Below are 15,336 nucleotides of genomic sequence, written 5' to 3'. Positions count from 1 at the left end.
CACATACACAGACTCACCGACTCTCCGGCACACACTCACACACACACACACGGGTGTGCGGAAATCTTTCGCGTTCGCTCACAAAAGCATATGCGCATGAGTGCGGCACTCGGCGGGAGGGACGACGGGCACCAGAAGGCGATGTCGAGGGAACGCTTTTCAAACGTCCACACGTACGCATGCGCACAACAAGGACTTCGCGAGCAGCTTGAAATCGATCTTCGTGTTGACGCGTGCGGGTATGTGTGTGTCTTGTCTGTAGGCGTGCCACTAGGAGGAGAGTTCTCAGGGGCGACATACCGCGTACATGGACCTCGGTGTACACATAAGTCGAAATCTGTGTGTGTTGCGCTAGAAAAAAAAACAAAATGAACGTAACGGAACCTAACATTTATTGCTTCAGGCTGCCACGCAGAAGGCACGCCCACAAGAATGAGCAGAGACACTCTCTTCTTCCTGAAAAGGGAGACGCACTCATGTGTGCGCTCGAGATGCGTCATGGAGAGTCACCACACTTTGTAGAACAGCACACAGTGACGTGGGTGACAAATATGACCGCCGCCGCAAAAAACGCCGTGTTGTTTCCGCAACGTGTCCAACGATCGGCCGTGCAACATGAAGTCATACGCCACCACCCGAGCAACTCCTGGTGTGCCTGCAACAGGGGCACATCGGGTGGTGCGAAGCAGTCGTGCAGACGCGCGCTACAGCAATGCACCCACGCAGTCATCGTCGCACGGCCCCTACCACGACCCCTACCCCTGCGGAGTGGCGGAGGCGCTCCACCACCCCGTAGGCAGCGCGAGGGATGAGTGGGCCCCGTTTGAGTCACGCTGACACTGCGCCCCTCATGCGGGTGGCGCAAACCTGTGCACGGTCGCGCGTCGCTCCGACGCCACGCCAATCCAGGACTACACCGCCGGCATCAGCAGCGATACATCGCACCGACGTCGCTACGTTGCGGGCACTTGAACTTATCCCTACCGGAGGTAGCTCGGCATTAGCGGACACAGGAGGGGGAGGGGCTGCCAGGATTTCCCCACAGAGTGGGCACTGATCCCTGACACCGTACACATCGAGGTGTGCCAAACGCTCCCCCCTCCTCCCTCCGTCATCGGGGCTGCGCGATCAAGATGGTAAGCATGAGTCCATGAACACCCGTGAAAGAAACGAAAAGCTCCGTGAAAGCGCCTCGCTGGTGAGAAGGGAGGGAGGGAGCGTGGACAAGAACAGAGATCGACAAGAAAAAAAAAGTAACAACGACGACACAGCGACAGCTACGCAAGATGAAGCAGTGAACGATCAAAATAAAAACGAGCAAAGGTCAGCAAAGGCGGCCGAACGTTCACCAGTAACAAAGAGCGAGCCTGCAAATGGTGTGTGTGTGTGTGCGTGTGTGAGAGGTTGTAGAGGAGGATGAGAAGTGAGGAGTGAGGGATGATTTGAAGGGAAGAAGGATGGGGTGGGGTGGGAGAGAGAGTAGAGTAGAGAGAGGAGGGGGTGTGGTATGGGAGAGGGGAGAGAGAGGAAGCGTGAGGGAGGAGGGGAAATAATAATAATGACAAGATAGTTCGAAACAGAAGCGGCGAAGGTGGAAGGAATGAATGAAGCGAAACGGAGTAAGCGTCGTTGGCGAAGGACAGAAAAGAAGAAAGAAGGCAGAGGAGACATCTACGCTGTCAGCTGCAAACATCGATGGACGTTTGCACCCCCAAACGCGCGCACATACAGAGACATTTTACCAACAGGGACAGTGGGGGGAGGGTCAAAGGGGGGGGGAGAGGGAAAACGCCGACGGCTGGCGCTCGGCAGCAGAGGCGAGCGAGACGATGTGCGGACGCATTTGGAACGTAGCGCTACGGGTAATGCCGAAATGGTGAGAGTGGTGATGGCGATATGAGAGGACTGAAGAGAGCAACTTGTGTTTGCACCTGTTTCTTTCTATGAGCTTTGGCGTACGCGCATGCGTGCGTGCCTGCCTGTGTGAGCATTATGCAAGGTTCGAGAAGGGGAGATGGGCTGAGCATGACTGCGTACCAAAGTAGCCAGAGCAAAGGAGGGACATACTGAGGTGGAAAGATGCAGTAATGGAGGCGGCAGTACACGGGTGATTGCAGAGCCTGCTTACGAAGCTACAGCCCACGCTCCCCCAAACCCAGTGCAGACAACTCTGGTGCCGATTGTAGCTCACGAGTGAATCACAGCGAACACACAGAAGCCGTCACACACACGCACCTCGCATTCACCAAAGAAGGGGGAGGGAGAGAGGAGAAAAGGAAAGGAGATGACAAGCGGAAGAGAGAAATACTTCGGGTCTTTGAAGGCCGGCAGAAGGAAAGAAAAAGAAAACAGTCTTACGTTGTGACACGTCAGCGTGTGTAGCAATAAAGATAGGAATACTGTGAGGAGGAGGGGGCGGGTTCTGAGGTTGGTTTCGCGTAGCCTCATCTGTGAAGAGGCACTGAGACATCTTCACGCGTACGCACAGAATACTCTTCAAGTCAATAGCGTCTTTGACGCCACCATCATTGTCTCTGCGGCCACACCGCTCTCTTCACTTTCACCCTCTTCTCGGAAAATCTATAGCCTGTCTTCCCTTTTACTTGCTTGCTGGCTTGCCTGGAAGCGGCACTGAAGAGCGCAGAGGGCCCTCATATTTACCGACAAGCACTTCAACAAACACCATGTTGTCCCGCTTCTCGCGCAGCGCCGCTTCCACACCTCCGACGGAGTTCACGACGTGCGTGCGCGGCTCAACGCCCTTGCAGAAGTTGCATGCCAAGCCTGTCCAGTTCCACACGGAGATGTCGTTGTACGACGAGTCCCAGCCGCGGATGTAGCGCTCGATGGTGTAGCCGTCGTTGTTGATAAGGATATATTTAGGTTTGAGCTTGTAGCGCGCAGCCGAGCCGATCTCCTGCACCGTCATTTGCGCGGCACCATCGCCCAAGATGCACACGACGTTGCGACTTTCGTCCGCGATCTGCGCTCCAATGGCGGCGGGGAGGGTGTAGCCGATAGAGGCCCACATCTGCTGGCAAAGCATGTCGCAACCCTGCGGCAAGCGAAGCAACGCGGACGTAAAGGAGGACGTGCCGAGATCCACCAGGAGAACATCGTTGGGCCGCAGGCCGTTATTAATCTCTTGCCATACATGGCAGAGGTCGAAGGTTTCAGCGCTTTCCGGGTAGCGTAGTCCCTCCGGCTCCGGGTACTCGGTGCTCCAGTTCGCGTGGCATTCCATCGCGGCTTCCTCCACCGCTTTCACGGCCATCTCCATTGGTACCTGGTAGAATACCTGATCCCCCACCTTGGCGAAAAAGGGCTGGATGTCGATCAGTTTGAGAGGGTCTATCTTGTGGCGGAAGACCGCGGTGACGGTGTCGACAAACTGGACGCCAATCGCGATGCACACGTCGGCACTTTCAATGACCGACTTCGCAGGGCACGGGTCATCGCCGGCAATGTAGGTGCCGACATAGTTCTCCAGGTGCTCATTTACGGCGCCCTTGCCGAGGACGGCGGGGGCGTACGGGATGTGGATGTTCTCGAGGAAGTGGTTCACCTGCGGGCCGCACTGGTGGCGGTGGATCAAGTGCCCCGTCAGCACCGCCGGGTTGCGAGCGCTGTGCAGGCGCGACGCTACCGTGTGCTTGAATGCGCTCACCGCTTCAAGGGATACCTCCGGCAGACGACGCATCAGCTTCGCCATCGGCGGCGACACTATCATCTCCGCCACATTCATCGGCAAGGCAATGTAACCCGGCTTCTTTTGGTAAAGCACCTCCGTTATGACCCGGTCGATCTCCGTCAGACAGTTCTCCGGTGTCAGCATCACCGCAATGCAGCAAACCTCGGCGCTGATGCGCAGGAAGTGCATGTGGTCGCCGTCGCCGAGTGAATGATGCACCAGTTCGCGGTTTCCTTGGCTCTTCGTGGAGGTGGCTCCGGCAATGTGAATGACCGGCACGCTCTCCGAAAAACTGCCAGCGATTCCGTTCAGCGCGGAGAGCTCGCCGACGCCGTAGGTCGTGGTGACGGCACCCAGACCCCGCTGACGCGCGTAGCCGTCAGCTGCGTAGGCTGCGTTCAGCTCGTTGGCCATGCCAACCCATCTCATGCGTGGGTGAGCCATGACATCGTCGAGGAAGCGCAGATTAAAGTCGCCCGGGACGCCGAAGAGGTCGTCACACCCCGCCTCCACAAGGCGGTCTAGCAGGTGACAGCCAACCGTGTATCCGTTGAATGGCATCCTCACAGTGTTAAGGCGGCTAGTTTCAGACGACCAAAAATTTCGGTGACGGATGCGACGCTACAAAGAACACTGCGTGCGTCCGTGCGTGCGTGCGTGCGTGTGTGTGTGTGAGGGAGAGAGCAGGTGAGCTGTGGGAGTAGAGAGAGAAGTGAAGTTGCGTTTCTCTGGGGCACCTCTGTGTCTATCGATTAATCTCCTCTGAGCAGCTGCGGGCGGGCGGGGGTGGGACGTGAGAAGGGCAGGGGGTGTATTCAGAAGGAGAGAAGGGACGGGGGTTCTTCCACATCACGGCATGCAAACAGGGCCGCCAGTGGGAAGTGTGAGAGAAGTAGGGGGTGAAAGGAAAGAAACGAGGTGGGGAGCACGTGCCACGAGCACCCCCTCGCCAGTGGATGACTCTTCTATGCGCGTGTGCATGCTCTGTGGTGAGATTCTACCAGCAATTACCATCCGTGCATGCATAAAACGACGATGGCATGAGTGATGTCCTCCTTCGGCTAGGGAGGGCACACAACGACGGATGTCTCTGAAAGCAGCAGCGGTATTCGTCATCATGCGAGGACGACAACGGTTCTTCTTTTTTTGTTTTCCGTGGACATTTTCCTCCTCCACACGTGCGCAAATAGACGCACACATGACTACACTTCCCCCACCTCGGTTGCACCGCGGCGATGTCCAGCAGCCGGGCCGACCCAACACCGTCTGGCGTCCTTCAGCCCATTGCAATCCCACCGCACACGGCACAGGCGCCGTCCAGGATTCCGCTCGACATCACCGCCGCGCAGCGAAAGCAGAACAAAAAAGAAAACAGTAGGCGGATGCGTATACTTGTCGAGTCGCCCACACGCTTTGTAGTGGCCTGGTGGAACCCTGGCCACGACGGCAGGTCTCTTCCGCACAGCGCCGTCCGCTGACACGGAAAAGTCCGTCAGTCGTATCCGAGGGCAGGCTGGGCAGTCTGTTGGCGTCCCCACACAACGTGTGCGGGTACTGGATGCTGGTGCCACGCTGAGGCTACCGACATCATCAGGACATGCTCACAGAATACGCACACACACACATACACAAAAGTGCGGCCGATACACATGGACAGCACGCGTCTCGCTCGAGCACTGCGCAGCAACAGCACACCAGTCACCCCACTTACTATCCATTCTGGTCTTTCCCTCTGTCTCTCTCTAGGGCGCGCTTTTTTTGCGTTTCATGTGCCCCTATTCAAACGTGCCACTACGGTGGTCACTCTTGCCTTCTGTTGGCATTTTCGAGGTGACGGAACTAGCCAGATCGTCGCTGGCAACCGCCTGCCCATCAATCGTGGGAAGTGGGCCCGGCAGACCCAGAATGCGCATACATGCGATGTACATGCTATCGTGCATGTCCATGAGGTTGCCTAGCACCGTCACCGCCGCCACCGTTGCCAGTAATTTGCTGATAATGTCGGGCAGTAGCTGCGTCCACATAGGCAGAACGTAATGCCGTACCATCCACCACATACCTGCCGAGGCAGCCACGCATCCTACTACCACAACGGTGCGAATCATTTTACGCAGCAATACAGCCGGCGTGGCGCTAACAATGTCACGCTGCCGCCACGCAAGACGTGCCTCGGCGGTGAAGCGGCGCTCCACGGCAAAGCTGATCGCGATGCACACAGCACACGCCAACGCCGCCGCGTGGAGGATGAGATCAAAGGCGCGCGCGCCGTCCCCCTGCGTCGGACCGTAAATCCATGACCCTTTCGGCAGGGTGCGGAAGTCCGCCACAGCGCGGAGCCACAGCACGCGTGCCGTGAACAGGTGCACAACACCATGACCGTCCTCTAGGCCCAGCTCCGCCGCCGACTCGGCGTTCCTCAAGAGCTCGCTTGGGGGCGCCAGCGACCACAAAAACCAGGAAGCCGCGACCGTCATGGCGATGTAGCGGGAGGCGAAGAGGTGCAGCGTCGCGTTGTACAAAAGAGAGGGAAAGAACCACCATAGGAAGTGCAGTGCACCAAAGCGCACGCTCGCCCATACGGACGAGACGCCGTCCATGGCATACACCATGCACCCCGCACCAATGGCGAGGAACGCCATGTAGTCGGTGGCACACGCATCGATAATAGCAGGCGTCCAAAGGATCATGAGCGACATGAAGAGCCAAATAAGCACCAGCTCTTCGTGCACGCTCACCACGAAGGCGAGAACTACCAGTGAAGCGATGAACCACAGCGCGCAGCACGTGATAAGACCACGCAATGCCTCCGTCACACAGTTCGTCGACGACATCGTCACCACCGTTCCAGCCCGCTTAGACAAACCATATACATAGTTCACGACACCCAGGAAGACGAGGGACCAAATAACCATCGCCCACATGCTCCAGTCTGTCCAGACGTACCGGATGTACATCCCGAGCATCTCCTGCGCAACAGTGAAGCCGGCCATCGTCGCCATGTACCACCGCAATGCCACATGTGCCTTGTTGGGCACATCGCGAAACAGGCGGTAGGCCCCGGCGAGGAGAATGACAGGGACGCGATGGACGCACGCTTGCGCGAGGTAGGCGCGAAGGAGCTCAAACTGAATCACAAAATGGGTGTTGCTCTCGGACACTCTCTGGTCAAATTTGCTCTCCTCGATCCCGTCGAAGCCGTGCATGGCGAGTCTCGCCAGCGACCCAGGAGTGCATAACTCCTGCACAATCACCTGTTGCAGTCGGATGCCCTCGGCGACGCACATGAGGACCACCATGGCAATCGTTGGCAGCTTCTTGTCGGGGAACATCTGACTTGCGCTCAAGCCAATGCTCCAAGTATCCTGACAGAAGACGCGGAAGATAATGACGGCCACCGCCGCCAGTGCGGCACCATACAGTGTGAAGCAGAGTCGCTCCGTGAAGGTCATACCCCGTAATGTGGCCTTGTACTCATCTGGCCACATCGCCTCAGTGCCAATGGAGCTGTGCAACTGCACTACGAGCCACGTCACGACCGCATTGTTACGCAGGTGTATCACGCAGAAAACACCGCCTAAAGAAAGCAGCTGGTACAACGGCGGCAGGTGGGCTAAGGAGTCACTCACCCCACCGAGGTAATGCGGAGAGGCCGCAAAGGCCCCCGACAACGACGAGCGCAAGTCGTCCATTGCTGAAAAGTCATCTTGTAGCCCACGAAGAGGGTCAGAGGCCTCACGAGCTGGGAATGTCCGCTAGTGAGGCCAGGCTCACGTGCTCACGTGAGAGCGTTTGTGAAGATGCCGCGCGCGTGTGCGGTTCAAGAGGAACCGCTTTTCCTGCCCGAAGGGCACGCAATATAGTGATACGGAGACGCAGGAGATCTCAACGGAGGGGAGCAGAGCAGCCATTAGCGTCAACACCGTATCCGAGTGGGCAGCCTTGGGGCATTGCCGCAGTGCCTCCGTACTCCTCCCTGAGTCCTGAGTCAGGCGAGAGAGACACTGGCGCGCACTTGAGACTCCGTACACTGGACATGATGCCAAAAGGGCCTCTCGGCGAGAGTGCGACCTATCCTGTTTCTGTTACGACAGGGGGAAGGGGAAGGGGTGAGCGTCAAACGAGACACACAGCACGCGGGTGCACATAGTCCGCCCATATATATCTATTATATATCTAATATTATATATGCTTGTGTGAGTCTCCTCATCTGAAACAGGCCAGCAAACGTAAACAGCAACCCAAAGAGCCTCTCCGTTCCCCAACACCGCACAGGACCTGCGAGTCACCGACAGTCGCTCTCACTGCGACACGCACAGGCCCAAGTAGGTCAGCAGCCACGACGTAACAGCAAAAAAAGAAGAAAGTTCCTACACGAGAGAGAGACCAACCAACACTGAAAAGAGTCCAACCACTGAGCCAAAACGCCTGTCATGATAGGCGGGTTGCTGTACACCGCGTCACAAACGTCGGCAGCACACCCACGAGAAAGCCAACAGGATATGGTCTCCGTAGAGGAGAGCACAAATTCTTACACAAGAATGACAACTGCCATTCGAAGGCGGCGGCGGTGAAAGGGATTTCGTTTATACTGGCGGCATGACCTGGTAGCCGTGCTCATCCGGTGCAACAGCCGAAACCCTGCTTTCATCCTTTGGCATGCGTCCTTCACTCAAGGCTCCCGCAGAGGCAAAGGTAGAGAGCAAACGACCGCAGGACCACACAAGCGATGCGGCATTGATGGCGCACCTCCGTGAAGCCGGATTCGCCGTGGCTGTGGAGTTGCACTTGCGCATACAAACGAACAAGAGGACGGACGAAGGGAAAATGAGAACAGAGCAAGAGCAAAGCTGAAGCAGTGAGGCCGCTCGCCGTCACTCTCTGCCCTCCTCCCGACTACTGAACGCCAGTCTCCTGCGCCGCGTGCGCGTCTGTTACTCTACTAGGTCGCTCTCCGTGGAGCTTTCGACTTCTGTTTCGCTCGTCGCGCCAACCGCGTCGTCGTCGGCGTTGCTGTCGGGAGAGATAATTTTCCCTTGCTCGCCCCACACCACAGACGGGGGCTGCAGACGATTCGGGTGATAGCGCATGTTTGCAAGCTCCCGCAGAATCTCGCACAGTTCGTCCAGCTGGGCATTGTTGACTGCGTCTGCCGGATCGTCAAACTTGCGAGAAAGGCGGCGGTCAAGCAGCGCCTTGAATCGTCGCACAAGCTCAATCGTGGCGTAGCTCGAGCGGAAAAAGATCCAGTTGCTCACGATGCCGAGCTGGAGCTCCTGGTCGTAGTCCAGCCGGGTTGCACGCGTGCTCATCAACAACACTGACCAGAGGGAGACGGAGGTGAGATGATGCGCCATGAGTGTCTCCTTCTCTGCTACTTTCATCAGCCCGCCGTAGATCACAAACGGATTCGACGCCTCGGTCAGTCCGCTCATCCTCAGTACACTGTCGCTCATCATCGGAATGTAATTCTCAAACAAGGTGCGCAATACGAGTGGTCCCGCAACCATCGCGACTTTGGGAAGCGCACTGGCGCTGAGCAGACACTTCGACAGACCAACATCCATCGAGTTGCGCGAGTGCTCGGAGGATTCGATAAACACTATGCCATCGCTCCTCAAGCGAGAGCTGTTCGTCGACGGCAGCACTCTCGCTTCTTCACCAATGAAGCCGTCGTCCACAAGCAGGTTGCAGTACTGCTGCTTCAGCAGCGTGGCCTGCATGAGCGCCGGAATGCTCAGATGCCGTGCCTTGATCTGCCCCGCCGCTTGCCCCTTCGACCCTCCGCGATGCAGGGAAACCCAGTAGTTGTACCCGTTCACGGAGGCGAGAATGTCGGAGAGGGTGTTGCACGAAAGGTCCTCCCGGTGGAGGCGCGACGCGACACGCACATCGAACGAGCGAGAGAAGACGCTGTTTTCAGCTGTGGCTGCTATTGTGAGGGCGGTGTCGAGGCATCGGAAGACGGCGCCGAGCAGAATTGTCTTGCCAGCCGCCGGGTCAAGGGGCAGCTTTGCCAGGCGGCGCCCTAGCGGAGTGAGATGACCGTCTTCGTCGGTGGCGCCGAGGTCGTACAGTCGCTTCATGGCGCCTTCCACCTCTGTCTCGAGCGGTGGCTCCATCGCTGTCTTCAGGAACTGCTGAGGGGAACCGACCTCCAGACTCAAGATGGCAAGGCAGATTTTGTCCAGCGGCGTGCGCAGCAGCTCCGGCGTTTGAAACTCGTGCAAATTGCGGAAGTGCTCTCGTGAAAAAAGACGAATGCAAAGGCCAGGGCGCGTGCGGCCGACACGACCGCGGCGTTGCACGCAGTTTGCGCGACTCGCGTAAATGCTCATCAAGTGCGAGAACTTGCCCTGTGCATCCTCGGGTACCACTGACGTCGACGTCACAGCCGGAGCATCTTGGACTCGGTTCGCGTCATAGCCCCGCGAGTCGATTTTTGAAAGAAACGTGCGCATCCGTGTGGCGTACGCGAGTTGCTTCATCCGTCCGGTGTCGATCACGACACCGACGTCGTCGATGGTCACGCCACTTTCAGCGATGTTTGTGGAGAGGATAATCTTGACCTTGCCGGGCGGTGGTGGCAAGAAACACTTCAGCTGTGACTCAGCCGACACGGCCGAGTGCAGCGGCAGTACGTAGAACGACGTGTTGCGCTCCAGCACATCGCGCGCCTTGCGAATGTCTTCCCACCCGGGCAGGAACACGAGAATAGAGGAGTCGGCGATGTCGATCATGCGGAGCGCTTGCTCAATGGCGAACTGAATGGTAGGATAGTCGATTGGCGTCGACGCCTCGAGAAAGCCGTAGCGTGGGCGAGGGGTGCTGACGGTCACGTCGTTCGCGTTTGACACCACGACGGGGGCACGCGCGCCGCCAATCTCTGGCGGCGTTGAGGCATCGCCTCTGTTTCCGCCACTCCCCGGAACGCCAGCTGCCTCCTTGAGCAGAGGCGTCATGCAATTGTGCTCGCGCGCGAAGGGAACAAGGTCCTCTAAGAAGAACTCCTTGACCGGAAAGATGTGTCCCTCCACCTGAATGAGCGGGGCGCCGCCAAAGTACGTCTGAAAGTCACCGGCTTGCAAGGTCGCGCTCATCAGGACGATGCGGATGTCGCGTCGCTTCTCGAGCACCTGTCGCAGCAGCATCAGGATGAAGTCGGAGTTCATGTCCCGCTCGTGAATTTCATCAATGATGACGTGGGTGTAGCTGCCAAGAAGCGTGTCTGACTGCATCAGCCGGAGAAGAAGGCCTGTCGTGGCGAAGTTGATGTGGCGACCCTTGCGTGAGTCGAAGCGGATCATGTACCCGGTCGACTCCTCTAGCGCCTCCAGACGCTCCGCCGCGACGCGCTGCGCAATCGACACGGCACTGAGCCGCCGTGGCTGCGTGACAACGATGGAGCAGCGCCCTCCATTACCCCTGAGCGTCTCTTCGTCGAGGATGTACTGAGGCACCTGCGTCGTCTTACCGCAGCCAGTCGTGCCGCAGATGATGGTGATGGGGTTGTTTCGGATCGCCTCGAGAATTTCATGCTTGTGCTCTGCAATGCTCAGCTCCGCACGCCTGGTAGCAAACTTCTCCAGGTATACGGGGTTTGTGATGCGCCGCTGCAGTTGTTCGAGAAGGCGAGCAGACTCCTCCGCCTCGCTGTAGGAGGCCTGTTGCGCCACGGCGGAGCTGTTCCCGGCCGCATCGCCAATTTTCTCCTTATCGCTGCCAGCCAAGTTAGGTTTGTGACTTGACGACGATGCCTTTCCGTCTGAACAGGTCACCGCACCGGTCAAGCCTTTTTGGTTACGCAGGCACGCCTGCATTCGCTGTCGCACCGCATCAGGGATGGTCAGCGAAGGGATCAGCTCCGGTACAAGGTACGGGTTCTGCTTCAGCACCTCGATGATCGACTTCATTGCCGGAAGCTTTCCATCCATCATCGTGAACAGCTTTTCGTACGCGCTGAGCATGTTGTCCACACGCCCACCACCACTGCAGCTGGTTGTCAGCGTATGACCATCCTCATCCACGATGGAGACAGATGCGGAAAAAATGGCGCCCGTTTTCACGCGAGTCGCATCTGGCGACGTCCCCTCGACGCTTTCTATCTCGAGCTTCACCGTATCCGCTGAGGGCCTTTTCCTCCACACCGATTCGCTCTCTTCTCTAGGCAACAACCGCACCAGCTGACGCTCCTCCGGGGCCGGCAGATCGAAGCACACCGTGTACATGCGAACGGCGCGCTTTTTGCCGTCCAAGGTGAAAGAATGTTTCTTCGAGTACCACGCCGACTGGTTGACGAAGAGAGAGCTGAAGCGGTCGAGGTGGCGCCGCTCTTTCCTTGTCAGCGAGCTTTCGGCGTCTGCGTTGATAAGAGGTAGGGAGCTGAAGGTGTCGAGGTCAAAATCGTCGTCGGCATGCACTTGGGCATCCCCTCTCACCTTACCCGCGGCATTCTCTCTCTGCATGAAGCTCTTGACAACCTGGTACGTGTCGTCGTACGACTCGTCGACACGCCGCAGGATCGCCAAGGCGTGCATGGCGGCTCGCCGCTTGGCCACCACCTTGTTGGGCCCCACGCCACGCCCTAGCAGATAGTCAAAGCCGGGGAGTGGAACTGTGGCGTAGGTGAGACGGTGATGGATTGGGCCGACAACATATGCGTCGTACCGTGAGGTGAACCTGCCGAGCGTCGTCATGCAGTACGCCGCGAAGCGCAGCCTGGCATCTGCATCCACGGGCTTCGCCTCCGCCTCCGCGAGGGCGGCATCGATCACGACGTCGCCTGTCGGCGGCACCCGCTGCTGCTCGTAGAAGCTGTTCTTCAGAACCATCTGCTTCGCAAGCACGTAGACAGTGCACGCCTCCACGTAGGCTTCCCATACATGTGAGGGGACGCAAGAGTTGCCTTCCATGTCCGTCGGCGGACACGGTGGTGTCGGAATTGTCAGGTCAACGCGACAGAAGCTCATATGCAGTCGCAGTGGTTTCACAGCTACTTCGCTGGGGTGAGGCAGCGGCGCCGTCGGTCCGGTGACGACAGCTGAGGCAACCCTCCCCTCTACTTGCGCACGTTGGGCGTGATACGCCTGCAGCTTTGGCAAGTTGGGGAAGAGAGGGATGCCGAGAAAGTCCAGGGTGCGCTCTGCATGCATCCACGACAGCAGCTCGGCATCTCTCCGGGTAGTGGCGGCACCCTTGACAGCGTACTCCAGACACTTCTGTGCCTCCGTCTCGCTACTGTAGCGGGCAGGTACCGGAAGAGACCAGGTGGCGACATGCAGGAGCACGCTGTACCCCATGTTGGTTGTAAAGGTGATCGACGGTGCTTTGAAGTTTTCGTACCGTAAGTAGTACTGCACACGGTTCTTGCTGACGGTGTCGAGCTGCGATTCCATCACATTGTCAAATGCCTCAGCGTCCACCACCGCCGCCTCGTCCGCTACCTCTGTCGTGGATGCGTCCGTCTTTGCCGCTCTATGTGACGCACCAAAACGGCTGCCTTGCTTTTTCTTCAGCTCCTTCTGGCGCTCCCGGCGTAGCGCGCTGGCGTGCTCACGGCGCAGCGGCGGTGGAGACGGCGTGGTGCTCGGTTGTTCTTCGCCAGGAGTCGATGGCGCCCAGCGACCCCACTGCGCGCATGCCTCGGCGTGCCGCTTCTGCTTCACAGGGTCGGTGTAGAGGCAGACCCCGAGTGTGTCCAGGATGAGCTCCGCATGCATACAGGCGGCGTTTTCGGCGTCAGTGATTGTGTCGGCCTCGCCTAGCGCGAGACGAGCTTCCCCGCAAACGGCTGGCACTGGCACTTTCAGCGCACACCGGTGCCGCGGTGGGCCCTCCGTCTCCTCCTCGCTGAGGGCTTGCCGCACGACGGTGACATCGTCGAGGCGACGGCCCACGGTTGCCAAGTAGTCGAGCACGCGTCCCTTCGCCGACTTGTCCATCTTGCGCGGGGACGTAATTGCATACGCAGCCACCGCAGATCCCTCCGGCACGCCAGAGGCAATCATAATGTATCCGTCAGGACTGTCTGCCTGCATGTCCCAGAACTCCCTCGGCACCACCGCCCGCACCGCAGCCAGACGCTTCTCGTCAGCCTCTTTCGATTTCGCAACCACGACCACGCTTGGCGAAGAGGCAGCGGCAGCCGTGTCGTTTGCGTTGGTCTGCGGGATGCTCTCGTCTGGTGCAGACGCGTCCGAGGCCAGTCGTGCGCGCTTCACCGCACGGCGCCGCAGCGGCGTGGATGTGCTGGCGTTGTTGCAGGATCGTGCTTGCACTGCGTCCACGGTCTCGAATTCCTCAGACAAGACTGCTGCGGCTACAGCGACTTGCGTGGCTAACTTCTTGGCGGTGCAGCGGCGCGCCGGGGGGCTCGGCGCAGAGACGTCCGCCGACTCGCAGGGCACGTCTGGAATGCGCTCACGGCGAGCGCGCTTCCACGCGGCGTCCATCGCGGCCGCAGCCTTTACCGGAACACCGAGCATGCACAGCACATCCAGCGCATGCATGGCAGCAAGGGTGTCAGCATCCTGCGCGTTCGAGGCGATCCCCACGCCACCGCGAATGCCGTAGAGGTCCGGCAAGGGCAGCAGTACTGTGGACTTTACACGAGAGCCGATTGCCACCTGCAGAAACGGCGCGCCGGCCCGCATGGCACCGTGAGTGTGAAGAAACACAGTGACGTCCTCCACCGCGGTGGACTCGCCCACAACGGTTTCTACAAAGCTCCCACTCTGCTCAGTGACAATGCTATGCCTATGAAACCAGTCCTCTTCAGCCGAGCGAGACGACGTGCGAGACCGACCCTCTCCTGTTGCCACCACAATAAGCTCCTTCAGCGGCTGTGGCAGGTGCACGTGCGACGGATTCTTTGGCTTTGCGCCTGGTAGTGGGGCTGGGCGTCCGTGGCTCCAGGCCGCCATGGCGTGCGCTTTCTGCGTCACCGCGTCGTCGAAAATAGCAACGCCCACGGCATCCAGCAGGAGCTCTGCGTGCATGCACGCCAGCAGCACCGCCGTTGACCGTTCCATCGCCTTGCCGGTGGCGACGAGATCGATCGAAGAGTTCGTGATACCCGTCACCTGTGATGGCAAGACGAGTCGCGCCACGATCGCCTCTTCGCCACCGTCCGCCGCGCTGCTCGCCGTCAGCGTACGCACCTTTTCAGTCCTGAGCTGTTGCGCAAAAGAGGGGCAGCTGTGAGGGGCACGCGCGAACAGGGCCTCAATCCTGAGTCGCGACTTGGGATCCAACAGGCACGGCGACAGCAACGTGTGCTCCTTAGAGATGTAGTGTCGCAGGGAGGTCGCCGTGTTCACAAGCTGCCATTCCCCGCCTTCCGTCTCCTCGTCGGTCAGGACGCGCCTCAAGGGCAGGGGCCACTGTGCCATGCGCTGCTCCGTCGAAGGCCCACTGTCCTTATCCTCCGGTGAGGACGCGTAGCGACCTGCCGCGCGTGCTGCCTCGGCGTGCCTGTGCTGCTTTGATGGGAGGGAGAAGACGTGATACCCTAGCAGGTCCGCCATCTGCTCCGCGTGCATGGCGGCTAGCAGCTCAGCCTCTTTCGCTGTGCTGGAGACCCCATGTGCCCACAGTGCCCTGGGTGCGCCCGAGCCGCCAGCCGCACTCATCTCTTCGACAAGCTGCCG

General features: G+C 58.9%; 3 protein-coding genes across 3 annotated transcripts; all 3 read right to left on the bottom strand.

Annotated features, from left to right (window-relative positions):
- Positions 1-2,599: 2,599 nt before the first annotated feature.
- On the bottom strand, positions 2,600-4,252 carry LMXM_33_3250 (putative pyruvate/indole-pyruvate carboxylase,putative; the record flags this gene model as incomplete). The annotated part of the gene is made up of 1 exon (XM_003878832.1): positions 2,600-4,252. One exon carries the CDS (start codon positions 4,250-4,252, stop codon positions 2,600-2,602), a length of 1,653 nt encoding a protein of 550 aa, XP_003878881.1.
- A 1,214-nt stretch (positions 4,253-5,466) lies between these two features.
- LMXM_33_3240 (conserved hypothetical protein) lies at positions 5,467-7,380 on the bottom strand (the record flags this gene model as incomplete). Its single annotated transcript, XM_003878831.1, has 1 exon — positions 5,467-7,380. One exon carries the CDS (start codon positions 7,378-7,380, stop codon positions 5,467-5,469), a length of 1,914 nt encoding a protein of 637 aa, XP_003878880.1.
- Positions 7,381-8,622: 1,242 nt separating this feature from the next.
- Positions 8,623-15,318, bottom strand: LMXM_33_3230 (conserved hypothetical protein; the record flags this gene model as incomplete). Its single annotated transcript, XM_003878830.1, has 1 exon — positions 8,623-15,318. One exon carries the CDS (start codon positions 15,316-15,318, stop codon positions 8,623-8,625), a length of 6,696 nt encoding a protein of 2,231 aa, XP_003878879.1.
- Positions 15,319-15,336: the final 18 nt, after the last annotated feature.

Source organism: Leishmania mexicana, chromosome 33, assembly GCF_000234665.1.
Source record: "Leishmania mexicana MHOM/GT/2001/U1103 complete genome, chromosome 33".
In the NCBI taxonomy this organism is placed as follows: domain Eukaryota; phylum Euglenozoa; class Kinetoplastea; order Trypanosomatida; family Trypanosomatidae; genus Leishmania; species Leishmania mexicana.
This window is presented reverse-complemented; position numbering and strand designations above follow the sequence as displayed.